Raw genomic sequence first — 13,602 nt, 5'->3', positions numbered from 1 at the left:
GCTCGCATTTTGTCCCATTTTGAACTCATCAGTCTTACGTACCTGAATTTCATAGTTGATGTCTTCACTATGGACACATTTTAATATTTACACTATCTGGGCTCTAACTGATTCATTATCGCTTAAAGTTTACGTACTGTTTATGTGGAACGATAATTGTTGTGTACATTATTGCCTGGTTTATTCGTAATTACGATACACTATCTTTACATGTTTTCACTGTATTCTCCTGTCTTCAAGCGTACTCATATGTTCATAGCTACTTGAGTAAGTTTTAAATTGACCAGAAAATGTCCACATCATATACTAAATTTCTTAATGTTGGCTATTCTGATTACTTTCATAGTTTACATAGTGAATCCTGTCAATTGTTTTTGTTGTCTTTTTCATTGTTCTAGTCATCAAGTTGACTGTGAGCTACCTATTTTTTCAGTTATGTACATAATAACCACTGTTCTGGTAACTAAACCTTCCTAGGTAAAAAGACTTCAAAACTTATTTTGAACCCACTATGAATATTCTCAATAACCAAGTGATCAATTGAATAACGTGTTACTATTATTATTTCGACAGTTATTTGTTTTGTTTTTTTGTTTTTAAGTTCTATTTTTATTATGTAATCGTGATTACAAATTGAGTGGTATGAAAGGAAAAAGAATACATGAAAGTAAAGATTTATGTGGGCGTTATATGGACGAAAAAAAGGGGGAGAAAAGGCTTCCCTCATTATTTATCTATAGTAAACTTTTTTTAAAGACTATTTTGAGATCACATTTAGCTAATTGTGCAATTCTATATATAAAATACTCAGTATGTTGTGTGTTTAAACATTTTAGTAAACTATATGTTTATCTATCGATCCATCCATTATATTATATCACACTACTCGTGTGTACGTCTATTAGTTTATTGGGTTTATTCGCCATGCGTGGGTGGATTAAACGACAACAATAATGGGAATGTTTTATTCTCTTTAATAATTTTCGTTATTGAGAAGATACAGGCAGCATAACATTGAATGATCCATAAATTTCCATTTGGCAAATAGACAAGAATGTGGGCGAAGCCTATAATAGATATATATATATATATATATATATATATATATTACAGTTAGCAAAACTAATAGTTTTCCCTCATACTGAAATAATAATCATAGACAATAATAGTAGCGTCTACTACTACTACTACCACCACCACTGTTAACTTGTTTCCTCCTACAAATTACATTCTTTTTATATTCAGTTTTAAATTATGTAAGAAAAAGGAACTTCAAATTAAACAAAAACAATTTACGAATTCTGTAATTTGAATAGGGACTTGTAGGACTCGTTATGTATAATATTTTTAGTGATGACAAAAATTATTCATTGTCATTCCTTATGGATAAACTGACTGATTGTTGGATTTATTTTACAACTCTATTTTTAGTTATCGTTTAGTTAAGTTTTAATAACATGGAAAAGGAAAAACCCATAGGAAAACGGTCGCACAGTTACGATCCAGTTATTCATTATGAAAAGTCCATTGATACAAATATACATGAAAGTAGAGTTTCAGATTTATAGATTATTTACCATAATTTCGTTTTTCGCTATCTCTATCATCATTCATCTGTAATTAGGAAGGTATTCTGTAAATGCAATCAATAGGATGTGTTACTGTAATATGTTGAAAAATCTAATAACACTAATGTTGAAACGGAGATTGAAATTAGCCATAAACAGGACATTTTATGCAGCTCAACTTGTCATCATTGAAAAGACAAGGTCGATGTTTCACCAAAAACCTAAACAGCACATAAGCGATTGTGTCACATCCCATTGTGTATATCAATTTACATGTATGTGCGGAAACACGTACATAGGGAGGAGCAATCGTGATCTGCAATTAAGGGTGGCGGAACATATACCTAAATGGCTGCAGAACCAAATGAATTCCAATGGTCAGATAAGATCACAGGATAGACAAACATCTTCCTCCATTGCGAAACATTTGGTTGAAACTGGTCATAAGGTTGACATCAAGTCAGCGTTTGTAGTGTTGTACAAAAGCCTTCAAGGACGTATACTAAGGTTTATTGAAGCCTTGCCTATACGGAAATTGAAACCCCCTTTATGTGTTCAAAAACAATTTGTTCTTACCCTTAACCTACCCTGGTAATGCTGATTTATTATCCAGAGTAGTCATCACATTGTTTTTGTGTACTTTATTTATTTTCTTACATTAACCTGTCTAGTTGACCTTTTAATTTTCATATTTAAATGTTCTTAACAAGTATATGTGTGATCAGATTGTCCGAAATGTATTGCGCTAATATATCACATAATTCTGATAAACTTCGTCTTCTCATTGCATTATCGAAATTTATCAAAGGGACTAATTGTTTTAAACACTTATTGCGTATATAAACAGGAAACGATTATTAGAAGTGATATTCTATATGGTCACCTGAAAGAAACATCAAAGGACAATTTACAATTTTTTTATGACAACGAAGACCTCTTGGGGAGTTTTGTTCACAGAAGCAACATAATTATATTTGAAATATATATATATATATATATATATATTACGACTAGTCTACCAGAATCATATGGACTGTGACCATATTTATTCTTAGCAAATGATCTATTTACAAAAGCCACACTTATATTCTTCTCCCACATATCTCAAGACCAGCATGGATCTTTCAGGCCTTGCCTATCACGCTACTTACCGCTAACCTTTATTTATCTGCAACATTCATGATTCGTTTAACTGTTGTATTTTTAAAATATTTATCATCTTAAATATAAGTTAAAGGTTTATTTTGTTGTAAACATTGAATGTATGTAGAATATTTATGCTAACGTTAAAAAATTATGAAATTTTTAACAATTTTACTAACACAGTTCAATACCTATTGACTTGATTATTAGCCACTTCACTTCAACACTGAACAGTATACCTCAGTTAGGTCTGTGATAAATTTGCAGTTATTTCAAGGAATGGGATCTTAAGAAGGAAGACACTCTATTTTCAGGAAAACTGATAACATGTTTGTCTTATTTCATCCAGTCTATTTGCAAATAAATTCAGGTAGTTTTATGGACATTGGTTTAATTCATAGGTAATGTTCGTCATATATTGACCTCAGTAAAGGTATCGCTGAAGATTAGAGCACTGGGTCACTATTTTACTTCAATGTGGGATTTCTCAACGGTACGCATTCACAAATCAACAAGGATTGAACCCAGGAAATTCAGATCTGGTGGCAGACACTTAACACTTGGTATTCAATGGTACACGTTTTCAACTTCAATCAGTTGTTGATAAACTGTATGCACACTAGCGATTGACTTCAAGATGGGTTCCTGAAGTTAAAAGTGGGAAATTGTGATTGACTCCAACTGAGTTCAATCTGTGACGAATACCACTTACAAACATTTTTATTTTTCTTTATTAACAAGTATCATTTGACAATCACCAACAAGTGCATTAGATAGTGGTTTCCTCCTGGTTTTTAGCTTCTTAACTGTGCATACAAACGAACTTGCACGAGAGTGAACCTAGAACCATCAATATGGTTTTGCGGTGCTTTGATTAATACAACTCATTTGTCAAGTATCCTATTTCTTTAACCACTTTTTAATTGTTACACTACTTATATATGCGAGGTTATTGATAATACCTAGCCCTAATTACTTGAATCAAAATAAATAAAACGAGGTCCGTCCAACCTGTATTGGATGAGAGTCAACTGCTTTAACTATTCAACTGAAGCCGTTCTTCACCCACTAGCATGTAAATATATAATCCACTTAAATATTATATACATAAGTCTAATAATTAAGAAGAAATAATCAAAAAGCAATTCAAAACTGTTATTAGTATTATTAATAGTCTACTTTTTTTATAATTACACAATCCCATACCTGTAAATGGGCATGTATTGTCGTTTTTCCCTTCCGTTGTCAAAATTTAAACTGTCAATAAAAAAAATTAATTAAATCCATTTATACATAAAACCCATTCTTCAACTCCTATGTATATACATATATGAGTAGTATTTATTGACATTATAATGTTTTTACCTAAAAAAAAAAACATATTTTTTTTAATATTCTCAGCATTACTCAATAGTTTGCTCTAAAACTATGCACATATGTATGCACACCACTTAAGTTTGTATGTATATGCATATTAGTGCGAGCGTTTTGGGCACATATGTTTTTATTAATTATCAGAAGGGGTTTTGTGGAGATTTAGTATTTTCATAGTTGAAAGCGTGAGTCAATTGAAGCTAGACCACCATGAAAAACCTGGAAGCATTGGACGGCCGTTTCGTCCTATTATGAGACTCCTCAGAAGTGCGCATCCACGATCCCGCACTCGCGAGATTCGAACCCAGGACCTACCAGTCTCGAGCCAGAGCGTTAGCATGTCTTTGTGTTTGTGTATATGTGTGTGCTAAGGATGATTAAACGAATTCTCCTATTGGATAGGCTTAGTTTGGAGTCCTTTTTTAAGCATGAAATTATTTTTCAACATAAATTGACACCAGATAATATATTAATAAATCCACCACTTCATTCCGGTTTCAATAGTAGCTCATCAACATTGAACACGCAATCATAAGTTCGTAGTGGAAAACTGAAATCAAAAGTCTTTAAGTTTGGTGAATATGAATGACATTGAATAATAATGATGTTTAAACCATATTTCTAAAAAAAAGAAAACAGTTCATATTTTCAGCTTTTCTACAGAAAATTATTCTGATTGTTATCAAAATATGTATGATAGTAATAACAAGTATTTATCTTTAAATTTGTCTCCTCCTGATAAGAAAGTCCCAGTGTTTTTTCAGAACTTTCTAAGTGGATTGTAAGTAATAACAATAACCAAGATTGAGAGAAAGTAATATAGGAAGTTTCCTGAATTGTTAAATTATATGATCAGCATTACATATTGTTTTTATTTGAGCAACTATTGAAAACAACGAAACACTGGATAGCTGCTTCATTCTAGTATGGCACTATTCAATAACATGGATTCACTACTCAACTATTGGAGACTGAACTAAGGATCTTGGGTATCACACCAAGTGCTTAACCTCTAAATCACTGAGACTGCATCTATCGGATAACAGTCCTAACTTCAATGAGTTCGTGACATTCTGTAACCATCTTCTAATGTCAATGTTATTTAACTGTCTCAGACATTGTTAAACTGCGATCACTACTCATTCTCAATAGGACTTCAGGAATCCCCGCTCTAAACTAGTCGCTAATGGCAACATACTGTCCACTTCTGGCTGTCTACCTAAGTTCAGCTCATCATGTTAACCATAACGATAGAAACGTCTTTTTTAAATTTTTCTCATTTATGTCTTGAATTACAATTCAACATCTGTTTTAAGACATTGAAACAATGTTAGGAGCGTATCTTCGGCTCAGTTCCATTAAACATTTATCAATGACATTGTTACCATTATCGAGAGACTAACTTTTAACAGTTTCGTAACTTTATGTTTTTCTCTCACTCTATAATAATGTCAATTGTAGATATTTCTAGGCTATAATGAAGGGCTGTCAGATATTGTGCACATATATCGTTTTAAGGAGTGCTTAAAAGAGAAAAAGTCATTTTTTTTAAATCGGCCTATCAAAATTTAGGGATCTAAATTCCGGAATATTCTTCTGCATTTCAGAAATTCTACACTTTTTTCATATAAACAAAGCAAGAATAACAACGGCAATTCAGTGCTTCCAGGTTCTCAATAGTGATCTGACTTAGATCAATTCATGATCTCAACGAAAGACTGAGTTAATGTTAAACTTTGTCTATAAGAATATTACTGATAATTATTTGAGGTCGTTTGCAATTGATAAGAAACTGTGCAATAAAATACATTCATTTTTACTCTGTAAATCTTTTTTTTCTCTGTTTGTTTTAAATTTTACGAATAAGAACAGTGTTGCGTCTCGCCGGTTGTGAACGCTATATTCGCTTTCCTAAGCTAGTTCCGTATCCCCGAGCTAGAACTATACAGCAACTTGAAGATCAGAGAAAAGGCACAAAGTATGAGGGAAGCGCTTTACTACAGGATTCATTCATGTACAGAAAATACAGGGATTTTATAGTAATTAAGAGACCTTGAGTTTACATAGTAGCAGTGTGTTAATCAGCCAATCAGGATCTCGTTATTTTAGTAACATAACTTCACACAACTTCTAATTAATCGCTGATTGGTCGGGGCCCTTTATGAGCCTCTGGAGGCTCTGTTAGAGTTCTCCGGAAGCCGACTCAACAAACAGGTTGTATAAAGATTTGTACAGGTTTATATCTTTGGTTGAAATAATGATGTGTTCTTATTGATACTTACTTATTATTTTACTTTCCTTGTGGTATGTATATACAGGTTTGGCAGCTAACTTTGGAATCCACATGTTGGATTAATGAAGTATCTGAAGATAATGATGACATCGATTTATCAATGCATAGACTATGCTCATCAACACCATCATCTTTATTAGAACTATCCATTCTACGTTCATCATGTCATAATTTAGAATGTGATTTCAATCATAGATTCACCTTAAATAGTTGTCAATCACGTCATCGTCAATTTATTTTGCATAGATCTTACACAGATCCATCATTAAATGTGAAATCATACACAGTGAATAATAATAGTACCATTAATAATGACAATTCAGTAAAAATACAATCTTTATTCAATGATTCGTCAAATATTACACTTGGTCGATTTGTATGCTCCGTACGTGAAACTGAATGTCGACTATTTGGTCTGACACCTGGACAAAACTACGCTTTTCGTGTACGTGCACGTAATCGTGCAGGTGAAGGACTATGGACCGAATGGATTTCTTTATCAACTCCACCAAGTCTACCAGGTGTACCGACTAGTTCGCCAAGATTATTACCTAAATCCCCATATGTAATACACATTGCTTGGGATCCAGTAACTTGTATTAATGGTGCTAAAATATATGAATATCGACTTGAATGTCGTCAGTATCAATCATTGAATTCAATGGAATATTACGATATTTCATCATATAAAATAAACATTCCATCTGAAAATAAATCGACATTAAATTCTTCTCTGGAAAATTCATCAGGGTTAGATGCTTTTGAGCAGATGGAAAATGATTCATTTTTTCAACTGGTAAGATAATTTCCATTTCGTTGATTACTACAAAAAATGTTATCACTTTTCGAACAAGTACTCATGTACGTCCGTGCTGTTATGACTTTCGCCCCGTTAATTATCAAGTGACAAAATCACCAATCCGAATACCGACTTATATGATCTTGTTCTTGTGATAAACCAATAACACATCAAAACAGCACTAGCAGCCTTGAGACAACTCCGAATCCCTATTGGTCCTTCTCTCCTAGTCATTGCCGTTCAGTCGAGAACATAATCTCAGGCTCGACTGCATGAATAATATACTTCAGACATACGTAGTTTATATACAGACAGACCAGACCGCATCACACCATAAAATAAGAAATGACAATTATACAACATCAATTTTAAAAGTGCCGGTGAGTGTGAGAGACTGTAACTAATAGATTGAGAATAACTAAAGGATAGTAAATCGCACAATAATAGACAATAGGTCAAATGAAAGTTTATGATAAAAGATATATAAATATTTATGTAATCCAGTTAGTGAACAGTTATACAAAAAGAATATATAATAATAACGGTCTATAAATAGATTCTGGAAGTTACCCATAATTTAGTCTTCTTCGGATACAACAAAGAGAATAATGCAAGGTACTTGTCTAGTCTTCTTAGTGTTACGAAATGAATCAGAATATTACGTGGGCTATCGTCTTTTGATATATACGGTAAACAGTGATGGATGAAGGTGATATGAAGATGGACAAAATTTCTTTTTGTCCAACTGTTTCCTCTCTTATAATATTCATTCTCATATGATAAGTATTCATAGGTTCCTAATTCAGCTTGAATAAAAGATTATTACAAAACTTAGATTAATTATTGATTGGAAAATTCCAATTTCAAGTAAAATATGTCTCTATATTTACATATTCGGTCAACGTTTATGAAAGTTAAAGTGGGTGGTGATGACTGACAGAAAACCTGGGGTTCTGAATTCCTACCAACTTGCACTTTTCAGTAAACCGAGTCTGGGACGACCTCACCATCCTGATGGGAGACCTAGACGCTAAAGTTGGAATGAACAACACCGAGTATGAAGGCAAAATTAGAAGACATAAACTGACCAAGTGAAAGGAACGAGAATGATGAGATTTATAAATTTATGATCACTCAAAAAATGGCTGCAGATTACACTACGTTGTCTCCACAAACACATACACAAAGCTTCATGTGTCTCATCGGATCACACTACAGAGAATCAGACCGATCATATATATATATCATTAAATAATTCACAAGGTCAATGGAAGAAGACAAAACCAGGAGCGGAGATGACAGCTTCAGATCACCAACACCTGATGGTTTCAAAAGTGAAACTGAATCTGAAGATGCACCGTACGACTGGACAAACAGCATTACAGAGGTTCAATACAACCTTCCTTCCAGTTACTGACAAACTCAACCAATACAGGATAACTCTCAACAACAGGTTTCAAGCCTTACAGGATCTACTGAAAGAAGAAACGACTATGGAGGACAACTGGGAAGGAATCAAAGAAGCACTAACTTCAACATATCAAAAGGTGCTGGGCTGCAAGAAGCATCATCATAGGGAATGGATCTCGATGGAAACCCTAGACAAGATTGAAGAAAGGAAGAACAAGAAGAGCAACTAACAACGGCCGAACAAGAACAGAGATTGTCAAGGCACACACTGAATACACAGAAGCAAACAAGCAAGTGAAGAGGAACATTAGAGATGACAAGCAGCAATTCATGAAAGACCCAGAAATGACAGTCTAAACAGTTGTAAGAGAGGGAAACATGAGACGAGTTTATAACACAAAGAAGGCAAGCCAATCACTGAAATTCAAGAACAGATAAACAGGTGTGTAGAACACTTTGAAGAACTCCTAAATAGGCCAGCTCTATCGAATTCACCGGACATTGAAGCTGTACACACAGACTTTCCCATAGCTGTCACTCGACCAACGATCGACGAAACCAAGATGGCCATCAGACAAATCAAGGGTGGGAAAGCATCAGGACCTGATAACATACCAACTGAAGCACAGAAACACTAACACATCTCAGGGGAACACGGAATACAATGGAAAACTCAGAATCAACTAGACACGATTGGTTTTCGCGAATGACCTAGTCTTTCAATCATATACACATCAAGAAATGAAGGTCACGAGAAGCAATGTAGCAGTAGCTTCTGTAGCACTAGGCATCAACAACACAAGGATAAAAGTACCATCCTCAAATACAACACAGAGAACACCAACACAATCACACTTGATGGGGAAACTCTGGAAGACATGGAAAACTTCTCGTATCTGGGTAGCATCATTGATGAACAAGGAGGATCTGATAGGGACGTAAAGGCAAGGACAGCATTCTTACAGTCGAAGAACATTTATAACTCGAAACAACTGTCAACCAATATCAAAGTCACAATACGATCGTCAAGACAGCTGTGACTACAACATGAAGAACACCAACTCAGTTACACTTTATGTAGAAACCCTGGAAGTGATGGAAACCTTCACGAACCTAGACAACATCATCGATGAACAATGAGAATGAGATACAGATGTAAAGGCAAGGATTTGCAAGGTAAGGGCCACATTCCTACAGTTGAAAAACATATGGAACTCAGAACAACTGTCAACAAATATCAAAGTCACAATCTTCAATACGAACGTCAACATAGTTCTACCAAACGGAGCTGAAACTTCGAGAACTACTACAACCATCATAAAAATGGTACACGTATTTATAAACAGTTGTCTACGCAAAATACTCAACATTCACTGACCGTATACAATCAGCAACAGCCTTCTGTGGAAGAGGACAAACCAGCTTCCAGCTGAAGAGGAAATTAGGAAAAGACTTTGGAATTGTATAAGACATAAATTCAGGAAATTACCAAACTACATCACGAGGCAAGCCCTAACTTGGAATTCTGAAGGGAAACGGAAAAGAGGAAGGCCAAAGAACACACTGCGTTAAAAATCGGAAGCAGACATGGAAAGAATGAATAGCAACTGGAAAGTAGAAGACATATAAACTACAGGTTTTTTTCCTCACCTATATCGATAACCCTGAGTGACTGATGCTGGGATTAGATGCAGGGTACGAAACGATGTTGGCAAATTGGTTGCTAGTGTTGTGAATCTTCATCTATTACGGTGGTTAAAACATACATTACGTGTCCTTAGCGTTTTTTTAGCGAGTTAGTTTTCTACGGGATGGGGTCGCTAACCCCATTTTCAACCCTCCTCCTTTACCCAAGCTTGGGACCGGCAGTAATTGTAGAAGAGCTACGTGTCCTTAACCATACCCTAACTCGTCTTACGATGTTTCCCAGAGTATGTGTAGGTTAGTGGAAAGCCAAAGGCAGCTAAACGGAAACCCGTGGATCAGCTCACTCAGTCACTTACTTCTGGTTTAGGCCTTGTTCTTAAATACAAACTACCTGGTTATGGTTCATGTGGTAAACGCGATCACTTTCGGGAGACGTTAGTTGACGTAGCTCTTTGTCGATCATATTTACTCAGATGCAGCTACTCCACATCTTCAATTCCAGTATTCCTTCGTAAATATCTTTCTACTTTATCTTGTTGAACCATATTCTCAATATTTACTATTTCTTATTATAATTGCTAATACATTGTTTGGATTCCTTTAATATTCGTCGTCATAATTTCATTTTATTGCGCTAATGCAATATAGCAACTTGAGCTAATTGACATTTGTCTTTTTCTCTACGTTGTTTACGACTGACTACTTTTAACAGTCCCAACAGGTTAAGTTTTACTTCAGGACTGTTGGTTAGGAGTTAAGGGTAATCTATTAGGTAAGACTTGAGCACTTCTATTTTATTTTTAATTTTGTCCTCTCTTCTTACGATTTAGAAAATTTGATAATTTAAAGAGATGCAATATATGTCTGAGGTTTAACTTTATTTTGGCTAAGTTCTAACCTGTTTATTTACCAATTACACAGCTTTATACTGTTGTCTGAGCAAGATATTTTGTGCATAAGAGCTAATTAAAGACCATCCATTTGTACAAGCCTAAGCTAATGAAGCGTTGTGGTACGACACTGTCACCTACTCAGTTGTGATCGAATTTACTTAACCTCTGCACCTTGCAATCCACTTCATCTGTAACCGCTCAAATCATGAGAGTTATATGCATAGTTCAAATATATCACCCGATTTATCTGCTACATTTTGTTTATCTTTCAACCCCTCAAGGATTTAGATATTATTAAACTATATATTCTTACTTATCAAGTATCAAGGATATATTCATAGTCTCTCCATACCTTTTTTTCTTTGAATAGATTTATGCTGGTCCAAAGTTATCATTTGAAATGACAGGTTTACAACCAGCTAGTTTGTTTGCATTCCGCTTTTGTGCTGTAAATTCAGCTGGTGCCGGACCATGGAGCCCTATAGCTAAGTGTTGGACACCATCTGCCCCACCTGATCAGCCTCATGGTTTATGTATTCGTGAATTAAATTCAGAATCAGTTCTTCTTCTCTGGGTTATACCTCACTGTAATGGAAGTCCTATTACAAGTGAGTTGCATGTATTTATTTCAGTGGAATTATGGAAATTTTTTTCGATCTCAGTAGTTGCTAGGTTTTCATTTTTATTTTAAAATTAGCGATAAATTAGAGTTGAATTTGATATCCTGTATATGAACGCTTTGACACCACTTTCCTATTGATTTCCTAGTCTAAAGAAATCTTCCAGTTTTGAACTCCGAATAGAAAACAAAAGGTGAAAAGTATGGAAGAGGATATACTTCCTAGGTTAGATTGTGTACAAATAACATGGGGTATCTATAGGTATATATGTGACCTTGAGATCCCCAAAGCTTCTGGAAAATCTACTAAAATTAATAACAAGATCATAAATCATCTATTCATAATAACGGTGAGATGATTTTTCATTTCCTAGAATTCTGTTGAAATTTTCTAAAGAACACTGATTGTCTGGAGTAGCTTCTGTGTTTTTTGGCTTCTAAAGACTTTCTTAAGAAAATATCAAGGTCTCTTGAAAGAATTAAAAAACTAGGATTTCTGTTTTGATGGTGTAACTATTTTAGGTTATTTGCTAGGTCGTTGAATCACAAAAATCATCTTTGGTCTCATAACCGTTTCTTAAATTTCTATAGTTAGCTCAGAGAAACAAAATCACTTTTTTCTCTATTTATGTATGAATACATTATGTTAATTAATATTTTTCAAAGCATTGTCATAGTGGCAAAACAAACTGTTCACGTAGTAGTTTTACAATTAAAATCTGACATTTTATTGATTAATGATGATAACTTATAGATTACTGAAAGTATATGTGGCAGCAACTGCAAAGATACTCCACATTCTCTTTAGCAAGATTTGGAATGAAGAACAAATACCAACAGACTGGAAAGAAGGATTTCTGATCAAAATATCAAAGAAAGGCGACTTCAGCAAATGTGATAACTACAGGGACATCACTCTTCTCTCAATACCAGGAAAAGTCTTCAACAGGGTATTGTTAAACAGAATGAAGGACTTCGTAGACACCCAACTTTGAGATCAACAGGCTAGATTCCATGAGGATCGATCGTGTACTAACTAATTCGTAACAGTACGGATCATTGTGGAACAATCAATTGAATGGAATTCATCACTCCACATCAACTTCATTGACTACGAGAAATCTTTTGATAGCGTGGACAGGACAACACTGTAGAGGCTTCTTCGACACTACGGCCTGCCTGAGAAGATAGCCAATATCATACGGAATCCCTGTGATGGATTAAACTGCCAAATCGTCCATGGAGGACAGTTGGCAGATTCGTTTGAGGTAAAGACCGGTGTTAGGCAAGGCTGCCTACTCTCACCCTTTCTCTTTCTACTGGTGATCGACTGAATCATGAAAACGTCAACATCTAGAGGGAAGCGCGGGATACAGTAGACAGCTAGGATGCAGCTGGACGATTTAAACTTCTCAGATTATCTGGATCTTCTATCACACACGTAACAACAAATGCAGGAGAAGACGACCAGTGTGGCAGCAGCCTCAGCACACAAAGGGAAAAGCAAGATTCTCCAATACAACATAACACGCATCAATCGAATTACACTTGACGGAGAAGCTTTGGAGGATGTGCAAATCTTTACATATCTGGGCAGCATCATTGATGAACACGGTGGATCAGATGCAGATGTGAGGGCGCGGATAGGCAAAGCAAGAGCAACATATCTGCAATTGAAGAACATCTGGAACTCAAAATAACTGTCAACCAACACCAAAGTCAGAATTTTCAATACAAATGTCAAGACAGTTCTAGTGTATGGAGTGGAAACTTGGAAGACTACAAAACTAATCATGCAGAAGATACAAGTGTTTATTAACAGTTGTCTACGCAAGATACTTCGGATCCGTTGACCA

General features: G+C 34.9%; 1 protein-coding gene across 1 annotated transcript in view; it reads left to right on the top strand.

Moving 5' to 3' along the window:
- The window catches only part of Smp_175050 (factor for adipocyte differentiation, putative), a gene marked incomplete at both ends in the record, with an annotated part of 49,251 nt that overhangs the window by 34,295 nt on the left and 1,354 nt on the right, over nucleotides 1-13,602 (top strand). The window contains 2 exons of the mRNA XM_018790549.1: nucleotides 6,404-7,174; nucleotides 11,498-11,735. Coding sequence (XP_018646180.1) covers nucleotides 6,404-7,174; nucleotides 11,498-11,735 — 1,009 coding nt within the window. The remainder of the gene's footprint in view (nucleotides 1-6,403; nucleotides 7,175-11,497; nucleotides 11,736-13,602) is intronic.

The sequence above is a fragment of the Schistosoma mansoni genome (genome assembly GCF_000237925.1).
Source record: "Schistosoma mansoni, WGS project CABG00000000 data, supercontig 0062, strain Puerto Rico, whole genome shotgun sequence".
In the NCBI taxonomy this organism is placed as follows: Eukaryota; Metazoa; Platyhelminthes; class Trematoda; order Strigeidida; family Schistosomatidae; genus Schistosoma; species Schistosoma mansoni.
This window is presented reverse-complemented; position numbering and strand designations above follow the sequence as displayed.